Source organism: Ammodytes marinus (assembly GCF_949987685.1).
Source record: "Ammodytes marinus genome assembly, chromosome: 7".
In the NCBI taxonomy this organism is placed as follows: Eukaryota; Metazoa; Chordata; class Actinopteri; order Uranoscopiformes; family Ammodytidae; genus Ammodytes; species Ammodytes marinus.
Window position 1 is genome coordinate 16,147,468 of NC_137211.1, and position 22,812 is coordinate 16,170,279.

General features: G+C 44.1%; 2 protein-coding genes across 2 annotated transcripts in view; one reads left to right on the forward strand and one right to left on the reverse strand.

Annotated features, from left to right (window-relative positions):
- Positions 1-13,577, forward strand: part of zbtb46 (zinc finger and BTB domain containing 46) — a 56,984-nt gene extending 43,407 nt beyond the window's left edge. The window contains exons 4-6 of the mRNA XM_080031503.1: positions 1,303-1,584; positions 12,205-12,380; positions 12,819-13,577. Coding sequence (XP_079887629.1) covers positions 1,303-1,584; positions 12,205-12,380; positions 12,819-13,283 — 923 coding nt within the window. The 3' untranslated portion in view covers positions 13,284-13,577. The remainder of the gene's footprint in view (positions 1-1,302; positions 1,585-12,204; positions 12,381-12,818) is intronic.
- A 3,805-nt stretch (positions 13,578-17,382) lies between these two features.
- The window catches only part of slc2a4rg (SLC2A4 regulator), a 39,942-nt gene continuing 34,512 nt past the window's right edge, over positions 17,383-22,812 (reverse strand). The window contains exon 8 of the mRNA XM_080031225.1: positions 17,383-22,803. Within this exon, the coding sequence (XP_079887351.1) occupies positions 22,692-22,803 (112 nt within the window). The 3' untranslated portion in view covers positions 17,383-22,691. The remainder of the gene's footprint in view (positions 22,804-22,812) is intronic.

Consider the following 22,812-nt stretch of genomic DNA (forward strand, 5'->3'; position numbering starts at 1 on the left):
GGGAGGCTGTATACCCATCGGTATTCCAGACGTGGAGGCAAACTACTGTCTCTGTCACCTTGACTCCCCCTGCATCCGATGAGCACGGGGCACTTAACGTTACCTGCCTGTAGTTAAAATGGACAATAGGTCTATTTTGTCCTCCTGTTTCCAAATGTATTTTTTTTTCAATCTTTCTTTCTCCTTTTGCTTTTGCTTTTCTTCCCTTTCCTGTTCTCCTTGCCCCATCATGCGTCCACCCTGTTTAAGTGTGATCTCCGCTGTCACTGCATGGGCCTCAGTGGAACATCTATATTAGGATGTCAGAAGGTTTCTGTCCAGAACAATCGCACATAATGTATGCAACTCCTCCAGGGCGACTTGCAAGTCTGCATTTAGCACTCTGAAGTCTGCGTGTGTTTGTTTTAAGTGGAGACAAGTAATTCTCTCCAAGTCTCTATGAATGTGATGTGCGCTGCGTGTATTTTTGTCTAAGTCTTTGTTTGAAAAAAAGCGACCTGTCATCAGTTAAATGTCAATTAGGAGGCAACAAAAGTGTGTTTCATGTCCGTGTTTGCGCGTGTGTGTTTGCACTTGCGTGTCTGCGTTGAGCGGAGCTGTCGTCAGCAGTGTGGTCTGACAGTCTTGTAGATCTACAGTGGAACCTCCAGCGACATGTCTGCTGCTGACAGCCTCGCTACACACTCTGTTTTCACCGACACTGACGGCTCAACACACACACACACACACACACACACACACACACACAGGCGTAATGCACACACACACACACACACACACACACACACACACACACACACACATACGTCTGTGTCTACAGTGCTCTCTGTCTCACTGCTTCCTCATGAGCTCCCTGTATTTTTGTTGACTGGTGATGATGAGGTGTGTTTGGGAGCTGGGGAGAGGGAGAGACAGAGAGATGATTCAGAGCGGTGACGTGTTGGTAGCCGCCACTGAAAGCACTAGGTGTAAGCGATGATTCGCCTGAGAGGTTTGAAATAATTGTTTTAATATGGAGGTGGGTTTTCTGTATTTTCACTCGAGCCTCTATCGCTGTTGGTTGAAACCTTTAACTTAACCAAGTGGTAACTTTTAAAGTACAATGTACAAAAGGAACTTTCAGTTTGAAATGGTTTCACAAGTCGTCCAAAAGTGTCAGGTTTGTTCAGCCTGTGGAGAAGCATGCTAATGCTATGCAAAAGATTTTCCAGGCATTGTTCCTTACCTTACACCTACATGAATTTCCCTGCTTTAGAAAGTGTTGTTTTTGAAAAATATTTTTGTTTCTTCATCTCTATTCAGGGGCAGACGTGACCGAACCCAACAGCTCAGACAGCCGGGGCGAACGCCTGGACTTCTTTCTCAAGCAGGAAGAGGCCCTGACCACAGAGCCCGGCTACCTGGGTCCCAGCGAATCAGAGGAGGCAGGGGGAGGGGCCGGGGGCGGGACAATCTCATCCGTAGCCAATCTGAAGGCGGCCCTGATGAGTAAGAACAGCCTGCTGTCGCTGCGGGCTGAGATGATGGGGGATGATAACCCCTTGCTGTACGAGTACCTGCCCAAAGGAACACACTCCCTGTCGTGTAAGTCACAATTTACTAACACTGCGCTCACAAACCACACACACACAAACCACACACACACACACATACACCACATTATAACTTACAACTCAGGTATACACAAACTGCTCCGCATTTACAGGTGTATTTACCTGCTCACCTGTAAGACATTAATCATACAGGCTTAAGCACTTTTGACATGAGCATCCTCTTCTTCAGAGTATTTTCACTCATAAACCACTGTATTTGGATAACTCTGAATGTGTGTGTGTGTGTGTGTGTGTGTGTGTGTGTGTGTGTGTGTGTGTGTGTGTGTGTGTGTGTGTGTGTGTGTGTGTGTGTGTGTGTGTGGTGCCACTTGAGTGTGTAAATGGTTTGTGTGGATATGCCGGTGCTGACTAGTCAGCGGTGACTCAGTGAGAGAACATTTTGCTGGGATCGCTCTCACTGTCGTGAGAAATGTTGTTTGGTTTTATGTATGTGCTTGTCAGTGGGTCTACGGTTTATTTCACAGCAGCAACGTAACACAGCTGAACTGCAGGAACCGTTCAGACAGTGTTTAATTGCTGATTTATTTTCAGCATGAACATTTTTTAATAATTGTAAGAGTAATTTGCTCTACCTGACTATGGCTCACACCTCTACACCTGGTAAAGCACCTTCCATATAATAATTTCTTAAACTGTCTGTAATCCTTATACTGAACTGGGAATACATTCATTATGATATAGGAACAGGAAGTCATCTGAGGTAAAAATCGATTACAAACCATAGAAATTGAAAGTTGCGTTTTATTTACCATAAAATGTGTGTGCATTGAGTGTGTGTTTAACCCTTTTAGAGTGTCTGAATATCACACCAAATAAAATGTAAAATAACTTTTCTATCAGCTTCACTTGCTTCCTGGGCGAACATGTTCCTAATCACATCAATATTAGATCAATACACACATCCTTATTTGTGCTTTACATTTTCACGTTAACAAGAATCAGTTACTTCGCTCAGTCAGTTTCATTCCTGCAGTGAGGGTGTTTAACTGGCAGTGTGTCTACATGTGTGTATCTGTCTGTGTGTCTCTGTGTGTCTGTGTGTTCCAGCGTGAGCGTATATTTGCTTGAATCCATGTCCGCGTGGGCACATTTGTGTGTGTCTGTGTGTGTGTGTGTAACGTTTGTGTTTCTTTGCTTTTACTGGCCAGTAATTGGATCTTTTGTCCCCGAGATCTGCCTTCCTTTGTGTGCGGAAGAAAAGCAAAGGAAGGGTACAACTCTGAGCGTAGTCATGCCTTTTGAGTTGAGCCCTACAAAATAAACTCACCTACAAAATAAAAGAGAGGGCCAATACTGAATAGACCAAAACACGCGCTCGCTGTTGCACATTCACACTCGCACATCACATCGCCATTGTACTGTGTAAGTGTTAAGTGTGTGGGATTGAGAAGTTTCTCTTGGCTTAAAGAGGAGAATCAGATGCTGTCACAGCACAGAGAGACAGCCTCACAGGCTCCAGAGAAGAGAAGAGAAGAGAAAAAAAGAAGGGGCTTTTTGAAACACACTCCCACTTTATAGATGCACCCAGCCTTGACTATATACAGTATGAATAGGAGATTTTGAGAATACCGAAAACATTAATCATTTGCTCCCTTGAAGAAAAAAAAGTAGGATGAGTCTTATAGCTGTATTTCAGTTGTCACCGAAGAAACCTATGGGAGTTTTTTTTGGTTGGCCAAACCTATTTTGAATTCCCTACACAATAGCTGTTGGGGAAAATGGGCTTGTCGAGATGGCCAACAGCCTCCCCTCCCCTCCCCGGCTCTGTCCCTGTGTCTAAATGAGGACAGAAAATAAACAAACCCTGTACCTCAGATTACTGGGCGGAGGATCATTCTGCCTGGTTTGACAGATCGCTGCTCATTGCATCCCTCCCTCCCGACATTCAGCCTTATTTCCCCCCCCCCTCCTCCTGTTCTGCTCCCTGCTTCTCCTTCACCCCTGCTTCACATCCTTCCTGTCCTTTTATTCGTTCCTGTTCTCCCCCTCGTGCCATCCCTCCGTCCCTCCCCCTCATTTTCCTCCATCCATTTCTCCTTCACCCCTTCTTAACACCCATCCCTCACACTCTCTCTCACTCCCTCCCCTTCTGGCCCGGCTTCTGCAGTTTCTTCCTTATTTGTTTCACTCCTGTCTCTTTCCCCCACTCTTTCACTTTGGCCCGCAGACCATCAAAGTATGTTGGTTTAAAATCCTGGGAAAGTATTGATCCAGGCCGAGAAAAGGTAAAGCAAGGTCACCTGGCCCAATTCAAGAGAGACCACTGAGTATCAGCAAATGGCCTTGACTTGGAGCCTCTGTCTTCCCCTCCTTCCCTCCCTCCCTCTTCCTCTGTCTCTCCTGCTCTCTTTTCTGTATAATCCCCTGTTCAATAAAACATGTTCCTCCTAAAGATTCATACATTCAAAACCAAACCTAGGACCAAACCTAGAATCAATGTTCCACAGCTTAACCAGTGGCTACCTTTCTTGCTTAACAATTCATAGTGATCCCCCACCTTGTTGACAGGGCTTGCCATTCAAATGCATAGTTTCCTCCATTTGCTGCCTTTTGCATGGTCACGGACCACATCTGCCCTAGCATGCAGAATGCCAAAATACAGTGGAACCTGTCCGTATGTCAATCATCAGCCTTCCCGAATCCAATTAAAGCTGGGGTGGAGGATTTGGGGAGAAAATGGCAGTTGGGATAGAGATTCAAATCCAAATACCTCAACCGCTCCACTTGTTCTCTTTGGTCCCTCCCTAACACGCTCTACACCAACAACGTCGTGCCAAAGTGAATGGACAGTCCCAACAGCCAATAAGAACAGAGAATCGGAGCCTCGCTCTGATTGGTCAAAGTGTACAGCCCCAGCTTTAAGATCATTGGGATTTGGCCCTGCAACCCCTTTGTGCATCAGACAATCAATGGCAGACAGTGTATCTCGCCGGACCAACCCCGCGCACCTGTCCACTTCGCCACCGGTACCGGCTGTAAAGACCGCCCAATTAACTATAGGGGTCATACTGACATTATTGAACTTTTCTCTGCTCACAGCACTTCACAGCTACTTTTGAAAATTGACTCACCCTGTGCAGTAGCTCCCAGTGGCTCCAGTCCATAGCTTTACGCTCTAGAGGTTTTTACGATTTGGATTTATGATTGTGAGGTTTTCTTTTTTCTGTGTGGTGCGACATATAGACATAATATTTTTTATTTTAGCTTTAAAATTTGGATCCCATAAAATCAACGTCATACCCTCTGCCTCCCTTTTCTTTAAATGCAAGAAAAATGGAAGAACAGAAAGGGTCAATAAAAAGGTAGATATTGATACAGGAGTGGGTAATAACTTCCAATCTGGTACTGGGATTTTCCATTACAGGTCACCTAATCCACCTTTATATATAAACGTTTTGGAACTGCTGGCACTTCTCCCGAAATCTTTTACCTCCGTATAGTCTTAAAAAGAAGAGAGTAGTAAAGCTGTCTAGATGTTATTGTTAACAGCGCATCATTGAGACCTTTCGCCATGCTGTCAAAGAGAACCCCAATCCTATTTGGCTGGACCCTCCTTACAGACTTACTTTACGTTTTTATTTGATTGTCTATTGGCAATTGCTCAGTCACCGTGCAGTTATCGGTTCCCTTGAGCCTAGACCAACCGAATAAGTGGTGACCCCATTCATGTATTTTCCTTCTTCCAATGTCTTTTACAGCTATTTACGTAGACACGATTGCACATTAAACTCAGTGAGACAAGATTGCAAAAAACGAAGTCTTATTTTTAGGAGGCTTGAACCAAGTTGACATACTGTAGTGACTCCACAAAAGTCCTTTTTGAAGAAGTTTCCACTATCACAACACTATCAATGAGCTGCTCTCGCTCGCCCAAAGCTCATCCCTCTACTCTCTGTCCCTGTTTCCCCTCCTCATGTTGTTCCTCCCCGACACTGCCAGGGGGTGGGGAAGAAGAGATGGGGAGTTAGGCATTTGTGTGTGTGTGTGTGTGTGTGTGTGTGTGTGTGTGTGTGTGTGTGTGTGTGTGTGTGTGTGTGTGTGTGTGTGTGTGTGTGTGTGTGTGTGTGTTCTCATTGAGTGGGAGCGGGGAGTGTCGGGCGCGGCAGTTTAACATTCCAGGAATCCGTCCACGGTCGGGCCTCATGGTTGTGTGATTCTGTCCATTGTGCAGAGGAGGGCAGTGAATGGCTAACCCACTGCATAACTCTGGAGACATTCCCCAAAACGCTGCCCACACTGTGTGTACCCGCATAGACACACAAGCACACACACACACACACACACTAACACAAGCATACATACACACACACACACACACACACACTCCAGAATAACCTACACAGTATACTTTATGTACTATAAGAAAAAGGGAAGCCCCCTCTGTATCAGGTAATGGTGATCTTAATTTAGCAGAAATTTGAAATTCTTCATCAAGCGTGCCTTAACTTGTAGCTGGTAAAAAAAAACATCTTACACGGTCGAAGTGGTCGGTCTTTTTACCCTGTGCCTACAAAAAGTCTTCACTCGAGCTGTGAGATGGCTTCCCTCCAAAACATTCTCCCTCCACCTTACAGAGGATTCTCAAGCCCTCTCCTTCTATGCATCTTACTCGCTCACACTGCACATGCACAAACGCTAAAAACACACACACTCACAGACGCTGCCATCCTCTTCTGCGCACACACGTGGGTGGAAGGAGAGCGAAATAAGAAAAAAGAGAGAGAAAGAGAGCAGAGAAGCCCTAACCCTTTCCCCTCGGCTGGTGGAAAAGTGAAACTTCAGAGTTTTTCTTCCTCCCCCTCTCCACAGTGTTTGATAGCGTAGCACTGGCAGCCTCTGTGTGCCCCCCTGCCCACTCTCTCCCGTTGTGTTGTGGTGGCCAGCTGCTAGCAGAGTTGCAGTTGTACGTGAGTGGGTGGGTGAGACTCGTTTCCTGTGCTCCTCAGGGCTCCGCTCCAACAACTGCCGCAGCACGCTCCGGCCAGGGGCCACGGGGGCCACGGGGGCCAATACTCATTACAAACAGGGGGCTGGCTCCTCTCCTCCTCCTCCTCTTCTTCCTCCTCATCTTCCACCATCACCACCACCACCACTACCGCCACCATCAACAACAACATCAGCACACTGCCCACCCACTCCACCCACGCCACTGCCCCCCTCTGAGCCTGGGCCCCTGGAGGCCCCTTGTCTGCGGGCTGGGGCCCCTCCGTCACTGCTGCGCTCAGAAGGGTCAGACATGGAAGTGGAAGAAAGCCCAGAGGGCCCGGAGCCCTCCACCTCGCCTGAGGTAAGCGCACAGAGCCTGGCTCATGTCCAGGGCCGGAGGCTGTTCTCTGGGTACTGCTCCTCCAGTCAGATAACACTTTGTGAGAGTGAGTGGAGATGCACATCCAGGGGGCAGCTTCGCCCTGTTTCTGCACAGAGAGGGGGTTGAGATGATGGGGAATAGAAAGTGACCGCTGACGTAGTGGGAGGGTGGAGGCTGTTGGTCCTTGTGGGTAGAAGTGCAGGTTAATGGGGTTATTTTTCATCATTGGAAAGTCTTCTTTGACACACACAAGAGCATCATCGCTCAACCCCTCTCTGTGTCTCATTCTCTGCGTAGAGTCTGTCAGATGTCCTTCTTTTGTTTGTCTTTCTTTTTCTGCACGCTTTGTTTGCCTTCTCTCCCTTTCAGATTTCCACTTCTTCGCCAGTGTCTCCCTTTTCATAGTGTCTTTTTTAATATAGCTAGAACCCCCAGCCGAAATTCAGCGTCTTCGCTTCAGTGTTAGCTCTGATATAGTTTATAGTGGTTGCATTAGTGATGACACATCCAGTCACAAAGGCAGGGTACGCATAGAGATGGCAGATAACGGGCAAGGTAGTGAGATGAGACTGAGTAGAATCAATACAAGTAGACAATGAGAGGTTTGCTCTTGCAGCCCAGGAAATTGTTTGTTCTCGTGTGTGAGCGTGGGCGTGTGTGCGAGCATGGCAGCGTGAGCATGTGTGGATGTGAGTTTTGTGCCAGTACGCGTGTCTGTGTGTGTGTGTGTCTGTGTGTGTGTGTGTGTGTGTGTGTGTGTGCTGCGTGTGCGAGTGAGCATTAAGAAGCAGCATTTGATTTCAGTGGACCTGCCTCCCAACAAGCCTGCCTATCTCTACGGACAAGCCATCTGTTTGCCCAGTGCATGGTGTTCTGTTCTTAGAGAGGAGGAGGAGGAGGAGGTGGGGTGTAGGGGCAGAGGAAATGGGTGGGGGTGGGGGAATGGCAGGAGCATTGAGTAGGCTGAGTAAGGATAGAGTTAAGATAGGATGTATGTATGGAAAAAAAGAGAGGGGACAGGTGTTTGGTGCACCTTGCTAACAACACCCAAAGTGTATTAGTAAGAGGCAGATGATATTATCAATACTTTAGATCAACCCAACTGCTCATTCTCTGTCTCATATAGGACATATCTAGCATCTCGTAACTGCCAGCTATTTTCACAGTTTTTTTTTAAACTGTGTTTGCTTGCACATTTTTCACACTGTATTGCTGTCTTTGAATCATTCTGAACCGTCTTTCTTTTTTTCCACTTTTCTGTTTTAATGTCTTTGTTTCTCTTTTTTCTCATATTTGTGGTTGTCTTCACAGCTTGTCTCACCTGCCCGCCTCCTGCATGCCCAGACCACAATCCATACACACTGTATAAATGTTGTTGTGTGAGACATAACTTGGGTGTTTTTATGCTTACAGGACGGCGTCAAAGACAAAGCAGACATGAAGGAATACGGCACAGGTATGGCTTTCAAAGAAGGTTGAGTATGTCATATCTAAATAACGTAACAGAGAAGGTTGTACCTTTTTGAACGTTGTCCATTTGTCTCACTTTCACTCTCCCTTTTCCCTAATACAGCTTTGGAAGGTGACCAGTCCCCTGTTGAGAGGGATCAGATGGGCGAGGACGAGAGCTGTGCTGGTGGTTTGACGGTGCATGCGTCAGCGGCCACCGTGGCTGGTAGTGGGACTAAAGGACCGGTGGTGGGGCCGGGCAAAGAGGTTGGCTCGGGCAAGAGATTTCTGCCAGAGCTCGGTGCCTGGTCCACACAGGGGTTTGCCTGCTCCCTGTGCAAGCGGCTGTTCAGCAGCCTGGAGCATCTCAGGGAACATGAGTACCGCCACACCCTCTCTCTGATGGCCCTGTCGCTGGACTGGCCTAGCATGCAGGGTCCCCACCATCACCACCACCACCACCAACCCACCCAGCCACGTCACCAGCCACAGTCACACTTCCACCAGTCCCTCTACCGGCCGGCGACTGCTGCTATGGTCGAGCCCGCGCCCTCGCGCCACCTCTGCTCCCATTGCCCCGCCAGCTTCACGCTCAAATCCAACGCCGACCGTCACGAGAAGACCATCCACTTCAAGAAGAAGCTGATGCAGTGTGTGTACTGTCTGAAGCACTTCCGAGACCGCACGGACCTGCACAGGCACCTGTCCTCCGTGCACTCCAAAGAGAGAGGCCACACCTGCCCGGCCTGTGCCAAGGCTTTTAGCACCCAGAAAAACCTGGCCACACACGTTAAAGTGTGCTGCCTGGTGGGCTCGCTGGTGCCAGGAGCTATGCTGGGAGGCAGCACCAGCATGGACATGTCTCAGGGTGCGGTAATAGATTCGCTGTGGCGACTTTCGGAAGACATGAAGGTTGACAATCATAATCTCAGTATCAATGTGGAGAACTGAGACTGGGTCTAAAGGGCCGAAGGGCACACACATTTCTATACCCATCTAATAGCAGAGTGTGTTGTACGTTCATGCCAAAAATGCTCTGTGGTATTGTTGCACTTAGAAGGGAAGAATTCCTTTTAAAAATCAAATGTGTCACTCCGTTGACATGATTAGAAATAACTATACTGTCCTTTCTAACAACTCAAAGTTTATGTCGCTAAATTATTTTACAAGAATTGACAGCTTATATGTCAACGATGCACAATTGCTATGCAAAGCTTATCCGTTCGAACAACTGACTGAGATTAAATGTAGAGCTGTATTTTAAAATGACCTTTAGGTTTGTGAATAGTTTCAGTGTGCACTGAGCCGACCCACTAACAGGTGAATGACTTTCTGCTGTGGTGCCGGGTGGAGAGACTGGGGGGCGTCTTGTACGCCTCCCAGACCTAAACCACTCGTCTGGCTCTCTGTCGCCACTCACCAGCCTGACTAAACTCTCCTCTCCTTTTTAGGCAGAGAGATCTTTATCTCTGCGTCCACCCCTGCATTACGGGCACACTTAAGACACTCAGTTCAACACACAGTTCATATCCGCCAGCCTCGTCTGGCTGTGGCTCACCGCACGCACACAACAACCACACCACCTGCAGGAACTTTGTAGAACTGCAGCAGGGAAGCAGAAGAATGAGCCAAATCTCTTATTTCTGTCGCCAGTGGCAGTGCACTCAAACAATTAAACATTTGCATAAAACCTAATTGAATGTATATATTGTATCCATTAAAAAGAAAATACACATTGTGCTGTCTCCTCTTTAAACTGTAATTCAAACTAAAAAAGACAAAACAGAAAAAAGGCTAAATAATTCTATCACCTCCACTGGACTCTTAGAAGCGTGTCCTCAGTCACAAGTCTGTCACGATTACCTGCAGTCATCAGGATCAGTGAAGAACAAGACAATAAAGCAAGCTAAAACAATACATCCGTTGCAGCTCAGGTGGGGGGGGGGGGGGGAGGGGTTGGGTGGTGTCATTTTCTCTGTCTCTCTCTGTCCATCTTCTCTGTACCAGATCTGTGACTCTTCCCCGTTGGATGAGTGGTGGCTGTTGCTGGACAGTAATTGGCCCTTCACGGCTCCGGCCCCTCTTAACCCATGACCCTTTTGTCTGAGGAGGAAGCAGCGACGCAGGGTTTGATACCCTTTAAACCCCAACCCGATCATCTTAGTGATGTCACTGCTGCTGACAGATAATGGGCCTGGTTATGAGTACCGGGAACAACATGTGGGATTAAGGGAGACAAGTGGGAAAATGCAGGCGAGGTATATTGGAACAGGCTTTTGTGTCGAAATCATTGTTAATGTACATTCACACCGATTTCTGCCAACAATTTCTTCCTTTGCGTTTACAGCACGCCTTTCTTTACCCAGATCGAGATATGTTTTGATACAGCCCAGTTATAGAGGAGGGTCGTTGTCACCCATACTTTGAGTACTACACCCAAATGGGACAGATCAGTCCATCAGTGTTTCCCTCATTGTAAAAAAGGTATCAACAAAGAGCCATTTGTGTCTAATGGTGAAGTTGTCCCCCTTTGCTTTTAATGTAAATGTACACAGGGAACTCCCAGATGCCAAATCCTTACCAATACAACATCCCTATTTCTCAGGTAGCACACTCTGTTCCCAGCCAGCCGCTGAAACAGGCTGGCAGAGTCAGAGAAAGACAGGAACTAATCAGGAAGTCTGCAGAGCCAGCCATTGATGAGAAATGTCAAATACTGTACCGGCTGTCGTGTGGCATTTTTGAGTTTTGAATATGTGTTGTTGTAAATATTGAAAGATATTTAATTCTAGATTTCTAAATTTGTCATTGAAACCCATGTACTGTGCACAGATATGTACTTTTCTAAACAGAATGAGATTCTGCTTGTAGTTTGTTTTTATGCTGTCATTAAAATGTGATGGAAAATGTCAAAACATTCTCTGTAGTCTTTATTGTTTATGTAGGGGCCTTTGCCACGTGCATATTTACACTAACACAATATTCCATTTTATTTTTTATGTCTTTCTATTTGACCGCTCTAACGAAAAAATAACGTGCATAAGATGATCTAATCTGTTGTACAGTTGATATAAGCTTGCATGTTTTTGTGCTGTCAAGCGCTTAATCAGGGCAGAAGCCGATTTGCAGACAGAGGTAATTATATCGTATCACTTATGGCTTCTAACCCTGAAACGTGTGTGTGTGACCCCCTCCTTTATGAGCCGTAGATGTAGTGTGTGTTGTGCTTGTGTACTAATAAATCCAGTCCTGATCTCTCACGGCCGTGTACGGTATGCCTTGACTGCAAAATTACTCTCGCACACAAACGCACACGCAATCTGTTTACTTGAATGCCCTTCACCTAGCTTAACTACCATTTAAGTCTAGACCTTGAGACAATTGGCTTACTAGACCTCTTCATAAGATTGGGACGTGGTATTACCATTAGTTGTTGTTGTTTTTAGTCTAATTTTCCTGCTGAAGCCTCCCTTTTGTCTCTGTGATTTTTATTTCCCAACCTTCAGCATTCTTGTCATTGTCTGTGTTTGTCTTTGTGTCTGTGTTTTTCGCTGTCCATAGCAGAGACCTTCTCTAGAGCAACTAAGGCAGACTGTGTCGTGTTTATAGTATCTCTTTGCCTTTATTGCTTTAGTATGGAGGAAGATCTGTTGCCAGGGCAACTGTAGCTTGGACTGGGATTGGGGTGGCCATGGGAATTGATGGTACATTTCTAGACCAAGCTGCTAATTAAATATAATAACTGAAAAGTGACATCTCGGTTTATTTAAACAAGCTACATTCAACTCTAATCTTTTTTTCTCCATCCACCCCTCCCCTCTTCTGTCTCCACAGTGAATGACTTCACGGTGATCCGTAAAAAGTTCAAGTGCCCCTACTGCAGTTTCTCTGCTATGCACCAGTGCATCCTAAAGAGGCACATGCGCTCCCACACCGGTGAGAGGCCCTACCCCTGTGAAATCTGTGGCAAGAAGTTCACCCGAAGGGAGCACATGAAGAGGCACACACTGGTGAGTGCAGCTATGTGATCACCTGTAAATCCCACATAAGTTAAAGGTTTAAAGGTGACGTGTTGTGCTACTTTTTCAGTTCACAATTGTAAGTTGCGTTTGTACTAGAAACTGTTGCATGGTGTAGTGTCCAAAAAAAACCTTTATATTCTCACAGTGCAACTCCTAAATCTTCTCTTTTCAGCGTCTGTCTGAAACGCTCCATTTTAGAGTCTGTCTCGCCTCCCAAAAAGCGCAGTCTGCTTTGATTGGCCGTGAATCTAACTGCAGTTCAATTCAGGGATATCTAGGGGTGTGCTTACAACTGGTATAATAGGAGGGGGGGGGGGGGGGGGAACACAGGTTTACAGAAAGATGGAGGTGGATTCTCTATCATTAAGTGCCTTTAGCATAACAGACAACCTTTTTTTTAAAATGCTTTTTTTCTGTTCCCCACAGGTCCACAGCAAAGACAAGAAGTACGTGTGCAAAGTGTGCAGCCGGGTCTTCATGTCGGCGGCCAGCGTGGGGATCAAACACGGCTCGCGGCGCCACGGCGTCTGCGCCGACTGCTCCGGCCGGGGCATGGCCGCCCTGCTGGACCACAACGGGGAGGTGGGAGGAGACATCTCACCAGAGGAGGAGCTGTATCCCGGCGACCGCTTCCACGACGACCAGGCCGAGTGCGACGGGGACGGGGATGGGGAGGAGGAAATGATGATGGGGGAGGGGGACGGGGATGGAGAGATGATGGGGGAAGGGGAGGAGGAAGGAGGGAAGTGGAAGACAGACTCAGGGATGAACAACGCCGAGGCAGAGGAAGAAGCAGCGGCACTGGACAATGACAAGGAGGAGAGCGACTCCTCGGCACAGGAGGGGGAGCAGCAGAACGGCAGCGAGAGGGACTTTGCCTGGATCTCCTAAGACTGTCTCTGTCCGTCTCCTACCCATTAGGGGCTCTATACTACCACCAGTCCAGTCTCTCTCTGAAGATCTCTCTGAAGATCTCCTCGGGCACAGAGTCCTCTGCTCTCTTTACCCACGTGTCCCAACCGTGGGGCAGGCCTTCCTTTTGAATGGGAAAACACTGTAGGGTGACGACGCGCGACAATGATCTCAAACCATAACGAGTAACACGCTCAAAATGCACGCACATATTCACACACAAACACACACACACGCACACACATACTTTGGCCATTCTCAACCTTGACCTTGCCATAGAACAAGAACAGCGCTCAAGAGATGGCTCGAGTGTGGGGCTTTTTTCTGCTTACCTCCTTTTACTTCTGATGCAGTGTTTTTGTTGTGTTTTTCGTTTTTCTTGCGAGGTTCAGGCCAGAGTCCAGTAGTTTTTCTACTCTGTCACAGCAGGAATCAACGAGGACGGTCTGCCAAGGACATGGCCAAATGCTAGACTGCAACTTTGTATGTTTGCCATCACAATCACCATGGAAACCAAGGCTCACTGACAGTGTAGGGAAATAGCCAGGAGGGTGGGGGTTGGGGGGTTGTGGTGTTTCTTCATCCCACCTCGGCTGTAAGGTTATTATGGGGGAAAGCTATCTATTGCAAAGCTACATGTGTCAGAGGAGCTGGGCGGCCCCAATGGCACATTGTTGATGCAGAGTCCTACTGCCACAGACTTGCACTTTAATGACAACTGACTCCTATCAAAGCCCTGAACCCGTGGTTTACATTTTTGATCCGACCTTTGCTTACCTAGACAACTCGGTGACCGCACCTACCTTTAAGGATATACTTCATGTCCTCTTGACTGTTATCACGATAATGAAAGAAGAAGAAAAAAAAAACACTGAATCATTGTGCAGATTGCTGTTTATATAGCCAATGCCTTTCAGTGGGGTTTGTAACCTTTTCTTCACTGAAGTTCACCACACGGTTTCTATCAATCCATTCTAACAAATACAGGAGGTTTGACTAATGTACATACGATGTTTTCTTTTTCGGAATTTAAATTGGCACTGTGTGAGACAGAGGGAGACAGAGAGAGATTGAAGGGGTCTTTAGGTTGTATGCAAGAGATTTAACCCTCTTTATACACAAAAATCAGATCCTGCTCCCCTGTTTGGACAATCAACACAAGCACACAATGGATGCACGTGACCTAAACTATTGACTCTCTCTGTGTCTCTTGCTGTCTCCAGATCAGTTTCTATCACAGTGGTGATTGTGATGATCGGACCTGAGAGCCACGTCTCTCGCACCTAAGGAGGAGCTGCCTTCATTTGATAACTTTTTCTTTCCTGTTTTTTCTTTTCTTTTCTTGGTCAGTCATGTGATTCCAGTTTTTCAATATTTAATATGCAGACTCTTTTGACGGTTGATCTTTTCTGTTGGTGATATATTTTGTCCGGCTTTGTAAGGTTTCAAAAGAGGAGGAAAACGTGCTTAAAATTCCAAGATTGATATTCGTAGAGAGTGTAATATTCAGTTGTTTTGTTTTCATCAGCTATTTATTGAAGAACCTGTTTGTGGATTCTTATTTTTCTGAAGTCATTCCCTCCTCTCTCTCTGTCTCTCCCTCTCTTGGGTAGAACAGGATGGGTGTTTGTATGCAAGAATGTTTGAGTGTCCTGAGTCCAAAAAAAAAGAGTCTATATTGATTTATAAGATTATTTCCATGTTTTTGGCAATGTTATTGACAATTCAAGTGAGGCAGATGACATGTCTTATAATTATGATTATCAGAACTATGATTACTGTTGTTGATGTTACTATTATTAATTATTATTAAGTGCTGGATGCTAAGCTTTATTGTGTGTTCTTTTTTGATATTTTATATATCTAGTATAAGAAAAAAGCTTTTATACTTTGCCTTGTTGTGGACAGCAAGCCATAGGGCTTTTTAATCAACCTTTAAGTGTGCCAGTTCTTGCTTTTTATGTCGTATTTGCTTTTTAATTTTTTATTTTTTTACCAATGGGAAAAACATCATCGCTGTCAAACTTCTCTGTTAGATATCGATTGATACATATATTCAGCACACGCTTTTGCATCACTTACGTACACTAATTGATTTATGTCGAACCAAAAACAATCTAGTACCTTGTAATACATGAAGAGCTTTTGTTTCAGTTTGTGTGTGCAGGTGCTTTTGAATTAATTGTAGTGGTCAACAGTTTTGTTGTTTTTATTTTTACTATTTTGTCACAGTTTGAAAAAAAAAGTGCACATGTTATGGTTTTTATTGTGAATATGAAGGGCTGTGTGAAAGGATCCGGCTAGATTTAGAAGATGGCATCTTTAAACAGAGCTTTTTTTGGTTTTCTACCTGTCTCCCATTGTGCATGACACACAATCAAGTAGAAATACAGCATGCAGTCAAAAACACGCATCTCACATAGTCAAGTGTCGAGTCTACATGCTGTATTTCAATATGCCGGCCTTTAACCGGAGCTAGTTACTTTGCATAAAAGGGAAAAAGTGAGCACTGCAGCAGTAACTCTGGGAAACATTTTGTTGCTGGTGGCACACATCAGGACTTACCTGCTTAAGGTGCCATTGACTGCACTTCCTATTAATCACCACTGACAAACTCTCACCATGCGATTTTGTGATGCTTTTCATGTTCTTTGTTTGACTTATTTATTGTGTGTATTTGTCCGACCCATTCATCGAATAGTTGTGATTTGTTTGGGGTGACAAAAAACAAGAAGAAAGACAATGGGGTAGGATTTTAATGAATGTCAAAGGTGGGTGTGGAAGGAGCCCAGTGATTGGTGACAAATCTCTGTCCGGTGGCGCTGTTGTAGCCACTGAGAGACATCTGGATGTATGTGTGACTCTCCCCCCCCTCTCCTCTCACGACCTGTACTGTATGTCTTTTTCCTAACACTGACCGGGTTGTACTTCAGGATAACATCTGCCCATCAACCCCTCAATATGTGCCTCAATGACATTTCGCCCGTGTGCTTGCGAGAGTGTTTGCTTCCAAAAGAAATGATGGGCGACTATAGATTCTCCTTCCCACCGTGTGTTGATGACCTTTTGTGCCCTGATTCTGTGGTCTTAACTGCATGCCTGTGCTCATTTTGTCATACCAAAGCGACGTCTTCGGCATCTGCACACAACTGTCTCATTCCACACAATGCAAAACTGGAACTGTTTGCTCCCTTGCAGATGAATATGGGTATTCTTAGACGTGTACAAATTGCAATCCTCATTTAGCCTGTATAGCTTGATTCACACGTGCAAATCATGAAGCCATAGATATGGGTATCTATCTATATTATACTATATTTCAAAATTGGCGCTTTTTACTTTAGATTTTGTTCTTCTACTAAGAGTGATGTGTGTATACCTTCATATATATGAATTTATATTACTATTATATATTATTTATTTTCTGTCTGGTTTCAGGGGGTCCTTGATTTGTAAAAGGTCACACTTGAAGCTTGAAGTTTGTTTATTTTCATTGGGAATATTGTTCAATATGATATTGACTTTATATTGATGATTATCATAAACCTGTGTTTGTAACAAAATGTGTTAAATAATCAACAAAAAAAGCTGTCCTCTTTTTACACCTGTTTTGTTTGGGGGCAGATTTAAGTGCTCTTGTGCAGATATTTTTTCGGTTGATAGTACTGATCACAAAACATTTTTACAGCCAACCATGAGCCTCCTGTTTTGATGTTGGGGCTGGCCTGCTGGCCGTCCAAGCCTCTTTCTAACTTCATGTTTCGTGGAAGAATTTGCTTGACTATAATTTGCAAAAACCAATCAGTCTCAATAAATTTTGAAATTGCTGCTGTAAAGAAGTGAACAACGTGTGCTGTCCCTTTTGTTTCCTGGAGGTGCCTCTTGGGAGCGTTGATGAGACTAGTGTTGTCATGACTACCTCCTGTCCACAGGGGGGCAGAATAGACAAGTCAAAGAAAGTAGACACAAGAGTCTAATGATCTTACATTGCCTTCTTTGGAAGATTGCAAACACCTCCTGCTGTTGTTTATTTTTAGCACTCTGATAAAAGCATGTGACTGAAGCAGACGTATTCCATTCAGGTTTATTTTCTTTCCGTCACATTACATCACATAGATCACATTATCAGCATCATACATGGTCATCCATCTTTTCAAGCACTAGTCATAGGCTTAACATTCACACAAATACTCCTTGAGTGCCCCACTCCTCAGAAAGAGCCTTCTCTATGTGCGTGGGACTGCTGATGGAGACCAAAAAGCCAAGCCCACACACAAGAGAAATCTCGCTCTCCAGTGACGACCCAAGGCTGAGGTCACGTTTCCTTTGAAACGTGTGTGTGTACGTGTGTGTGTGTGTGTGTGTGTGTGTGTGTGTGTGTGTGTGTGTGTGTGTGTGTGTGTGTGTGTGTGTGTCTCAGGCTGCAATGAGCCTTTTTATATTTAGAAGAAAACATTCATCAGCCTTGGGATATCAGTTACTGAAAAGGGGAATCTAACACATAAAACCCTTCAGTGTTGTATTTCCTAACAAAAAGAGGAACATCAAAAAAAGAGCGATGCTAGACATGCAAAACAACCTCAAACTCAACCAGACAATCAATAAATCAATCAATCAATCAATCAATGAGAAAAATAGACCAAAAGGAAAAGTCAGTTTTCACGCCAGCCAATGTAAGGCTCAGTAAAAATGCAAAAGGAGAAAAAACAAATATTCATCAGAAAGAGGGATCTGACAGGCAAAGAGGGCAAAAGGCTGGACGAACAAGAAGGAGCACAGTAGAAGTAGCGGAGAATTGAGCGGAGCTGCCATTGCAATGCATTACATTACTTTTGATTTGGAAGGATATATATTGGCTTTGCTGCTGGCTGCTGGTTTACACACAAATACAAAACTGACATTCAAAAAAGCAGCACACGAATTTCAAAGAATGCGGGAAACAAAATGAAGGCTTTTTTTTAATGCACATTTCAAGGGTTTAGTTTTAGCTTAGTTTACTGGGTAAAGGCTTGGGTGGGATGACGGTTAAAGCTGGATAGCACAAGAACAGGAAGTGGAAAGGGACAAAGTGATCAGATGGGGGGGGGGGTCTGTAGTGAGAAGGAAACGGGAAGGATATGTCTATTAGGGAAACACGTGGAAGACACATAGAGCGCGCTGTGTTGGAATGTGCAGGGCAGGATAAAGATTCCCCACAAAGTTCAACATTTCATCGCGACAAGAGGCCGAAGGTTATCCTGCCTAACAACAACAACAACTTGACGTCACATTCACAAACAACATCCACAACAAAAGATAACCAAACAAATTCAGAAAAAAAAATTACTACTTGGCAGGGAGAAAAACAAAAAGATAAAACAGCAACAGTGTGAGCGAAGAGGCCCCAAGTGTCACCATAAGCTCAAGTTAGTCCTGGTTCAGTTATAAAGCATCTCATTGCACAAAGTAAGATAGTAAAGCAATACTGCACGGTTGAGTTTTTTGATATGACATAGCAGTGTGTGGCGACAGCTGTCTGTGGGCGTTTTATTTGGATAGCAAAAAAAATCAGGGCGTGCAACAGGTTCATTACAGGCAGAACGGACTAGCCAGCTAATATGACAACAACAAAAAAGGTTTTTACATTCAACAGGTTTGTTTCTCTCCCCTTTTGCCTCTAAGCTACAATATACATTGAATCTTTACGTGTTATGTTCACTATAGCTTCTCAATCGACTTAAAAAAAATGTAAATAAAATATTCGGAGCAACTATGCGGTAAAAAGAAAAGAAAAAAAATTGTTAACTTTTCATATAACAAGATACAACAACAGAAAAAACAACGATATATGAAAAAAAGCCTCACGGTTTCTCTTTATGTTGCATATTTACAAGAAAGCCCTGAAACTACAAAATCCATCCATATCGTCACTGCATCTTGCTTTCCATCAACTTTGAATGTCCTCACATATCCCTGCACACACCCGTTAACATTCCACTTTTTTCTCGGTTAAAGTTGTTAACTGTTGATCTATACTTTTGCCAAAATTTTAAAAGAAATCACCAGTAAAGTTCTCTTGCCCAAAGTTACGTGCATAAGAGAAACTTTGTACCCACAGTTCTTTTTCTGGCCCTTAATGACCCACGCAAAGGCCGTGGCCTTGATTGTGGCGGGCCACTTTAGTGCAACTCAAAAAAAAAAAAAAAAAAAAAAAAAAGGTGGAATAGTGTGGCCCGGGGACTCGTGCAAACAGTCCCATTCACTGTCAGCTGAATAAAATCCCCGGCCTCTAATCCTGCTGGTGGAATATAAAAGTGCTTACACTCAGGATGGAGAGAGACCTGATAGCCTGCATGGGACACATCCAACAACGACCAAACCAGAGATAAAAGCATTAAAAGTGGTATCCAGCACTATAAAAACACTATCAACTACTATTGCTCAGTAAAATCTAAATAAGCAGGAACGTTTTTTTTTTATCGAACTACAGGAAGCACAAAGATGAGATTCATGGATAGAAAGTGATAGTATTGAGTAAAAAACTCCAGGCAATGATAACACTGTGAAAGCATCTGTTATCACAATGCTGTGTAACCACTGACTGAGACCAGTGTTTCCCCATCACTTAGGCAAGGAAGGTGCTGCTTCTGGATCTTGGCACTCCTCCAAGGAAAGGCAGAGTGACTGACTACTTAAGTACCACACTGTACTGTACTTCCCAGTACCACACTTTTAAAAAAGAAAAAGAAAAAAATGGCCAGCACCGAGATGCTTAGTACAATACATCTGACACAGAGAGCAAGACATTAACTGTCAGGATCACTTGCTTATAATGGGGGGTGGACCTCCTAGAGGTAAAGATTCACTATCCCTGATGCCCAATTGTTACCATCCGGGCAGTGACGATACCCCTTCCATCCACCCTTTGAGAGAATCAGTTTCACTTCAAAATTCTTGTAAAATATAAAACGTCCATGAATAAAAACATGTCTTTGTGCAGCGCAACATAGTGCAATTTCATTGTGTCAGTAAACCTTTTTCTTATTCTGTTATTTTCATTGGCACTTTGTGAAGTTTTCTGACCGGAAGAGGCCTGCAGACTGTTCTCACAGGCTGACAAAGAGAGGGAGAACTACTGTAGCTTATTTACCACTGGAACAAAAGCATTTACAGGCAGGATCATTCATTTAATAAAAAAAAATAAAAATAAATGGTTATTTCTTCTTAACAGGGAACTGAACTATTATTACAACTTCAATGTTTGATGAATATGTGTTTTTTTCTTTTGCCCATTGTCTTCAAGCCACCAAGACAGCACATGTGACCGTGTAGCGAACGGTGCGACAGGTCTGAAGTCGCAGTGTACCTCTGCTCAAAATGCTTGCTCTTAAAGGGGAGGAAAGGCACTGTGTTTGTGTGTACGCATTTGTCATACGCTGCAATGGTGATCAGGTCGGATACGTGTCAGGAGCGCTAAGAGAGCACACCAGAGGATCTACAATTATTTTAAAAAAGCTGTTAACAGACAATAATGATACGGGTGATTATCTTAGAAAATATACTGTACATCTACCGTGGTGACTCTGGGAGCAGAAAAGTATCTATTTAAAGTTGTTAGTTTTTGGTGTGTGGAGGTTTTTCTATTCTATCCGAATCAAGAGCAAAGGAGAGATACTGTCGCGTGTCATAGATTGTAAAGCCCTTTAAAGCTAATTTGTGATTTTGGGCCATACAAATAAATACATTCACTCAATATTTTTTTTTTTAAAGCAGGAGATCATCTTGAAAGGTCTTTTATCAAAGTCATTTAAATCTAAAGATTAACTGATGTGGAAAAAAGAAAACAAAGATAAAAAGGGACGTAGGGTAAAATTACAATTTCAAACTATCTAAAATCCTATCACCTATATTTGATCTAAAGCTTGGAAAATCAGGCCTGCCATCTAATATCACATGCCTGTTTACAACCAAAAAAAATCCACTTTGGTAAAAACTTTTTTTTTCTCTCATGCAATTGGCCACCCACTCCACTGCTCTGCACTGTCTCCATTTGATTCTCACTTTTAATTTTCATTTATTAGACCAGAGTGAAAACTATTTCTAAATGATTAAACACAACAGGGGGAAAGCTATGGGTTGGGGTGTGGTATCTACATATGTTGTGAGGGCGGTTAATGATAGTCATTCCAGAGAAGAAAGATCGGATGGCCTCTTCTTTTAAATATGGTAAGAAATGTGTTAGAATGTCTGTCTTATTACCAGGTAGTGATTGCTGGGTTTCAATCTATGTTATTCACCTTCACACACAAATGACATAAGTCAGACTGTAAGACAATATTAAATGCTGTAACTTTGCTGATTGCACAGTGCAACTGCTAGTTGCTTAGAATAAACTCTATATAAGAAATTCTCTCTCAGACATACGCTGTGGTTACAGTGATACTCTAAAAGAGGACTTAGTTCTTCAAGGTCATATCTCTAGGAGGGTATAAGGTATAAGTATAGAGGAGGAGAGGGAAATATAGTTCATTTACTGTGTACATCTCTTAAACAATATTTTGGAAAGTCATGGAGCAACATTTTGTACCACTTCTAGTGGGGCTTTTGTGTATCTTTATAAAGTTAGAAGAAGTCCTGCTTGCTGGGCTGAATTTGCTTAATGGTCAGATAATAGATAGTTAACAATATGTACTTAAACATACAGTTGGTATCCAGTGAGGCTGCAGAAGACAGTGATGTAAGATCCGGTGTTAAGTCTACACGTTATTGGTGGTTGTAAGTGAACAGACTTTGCCCTTGATAGGTTTGAAGTGCCTTAAACAGTGACAACGCTACAGGAGACCATAGATGTCTTACTGAGCAAATCCGGCATTAACCCTTGAACTTCCAAAAAAAGAGTCATGATCCAACCCATGAACAGTAGATTACATGATGATTCTATAGAGAAAAACAGGAGTATACCAAACAAGCTTAGATCTGTAGTCTTTAAACATTGCCTTGAGTTGAAGAAAATGGCAAAAGTTAAAAAACACATCGAATCAGAATCCCAATTTAAAGATGTTTCATTTTGTCCTCATTCGTCAACAGAGTGAAACCGTTTCAGTCTTAGAAAAAAGAGTCTCCAAACCTCCATGGAGTCCTTATCTTTTTTCTTTTTTTGCTGATTTTGTTTGTTTGTTTGTTTGTTTTTACCCACTAGTTTTATTTTGTCTTTGCATTTGGAAATGGGGAACAATAGAGAAGGCGGTGAACCCCATGCTGGGCTTGGAGGAAGCAGCGCTGAGAGCCTCCGTCATGAAGAAAAAAATCTCCCCTCATCTCCCTCAGTGGATCAGTCCGTCTCTATGGCTGTCGCTCAGAGTGAAGAAGAGCTCACCTCGCAGACTCAGGGTGGAAAGGGGCGCTGGATTAGTCGGTGAATCTCTGACAGGCTTTTTTCCAGCGACAGGCTGTGCACCACATGTCTCTCTTCTCCATGCCGTACACCTTTCGGCACTTCTTCGCCTCCCCGCGGGGTTTCCTTGGTAAC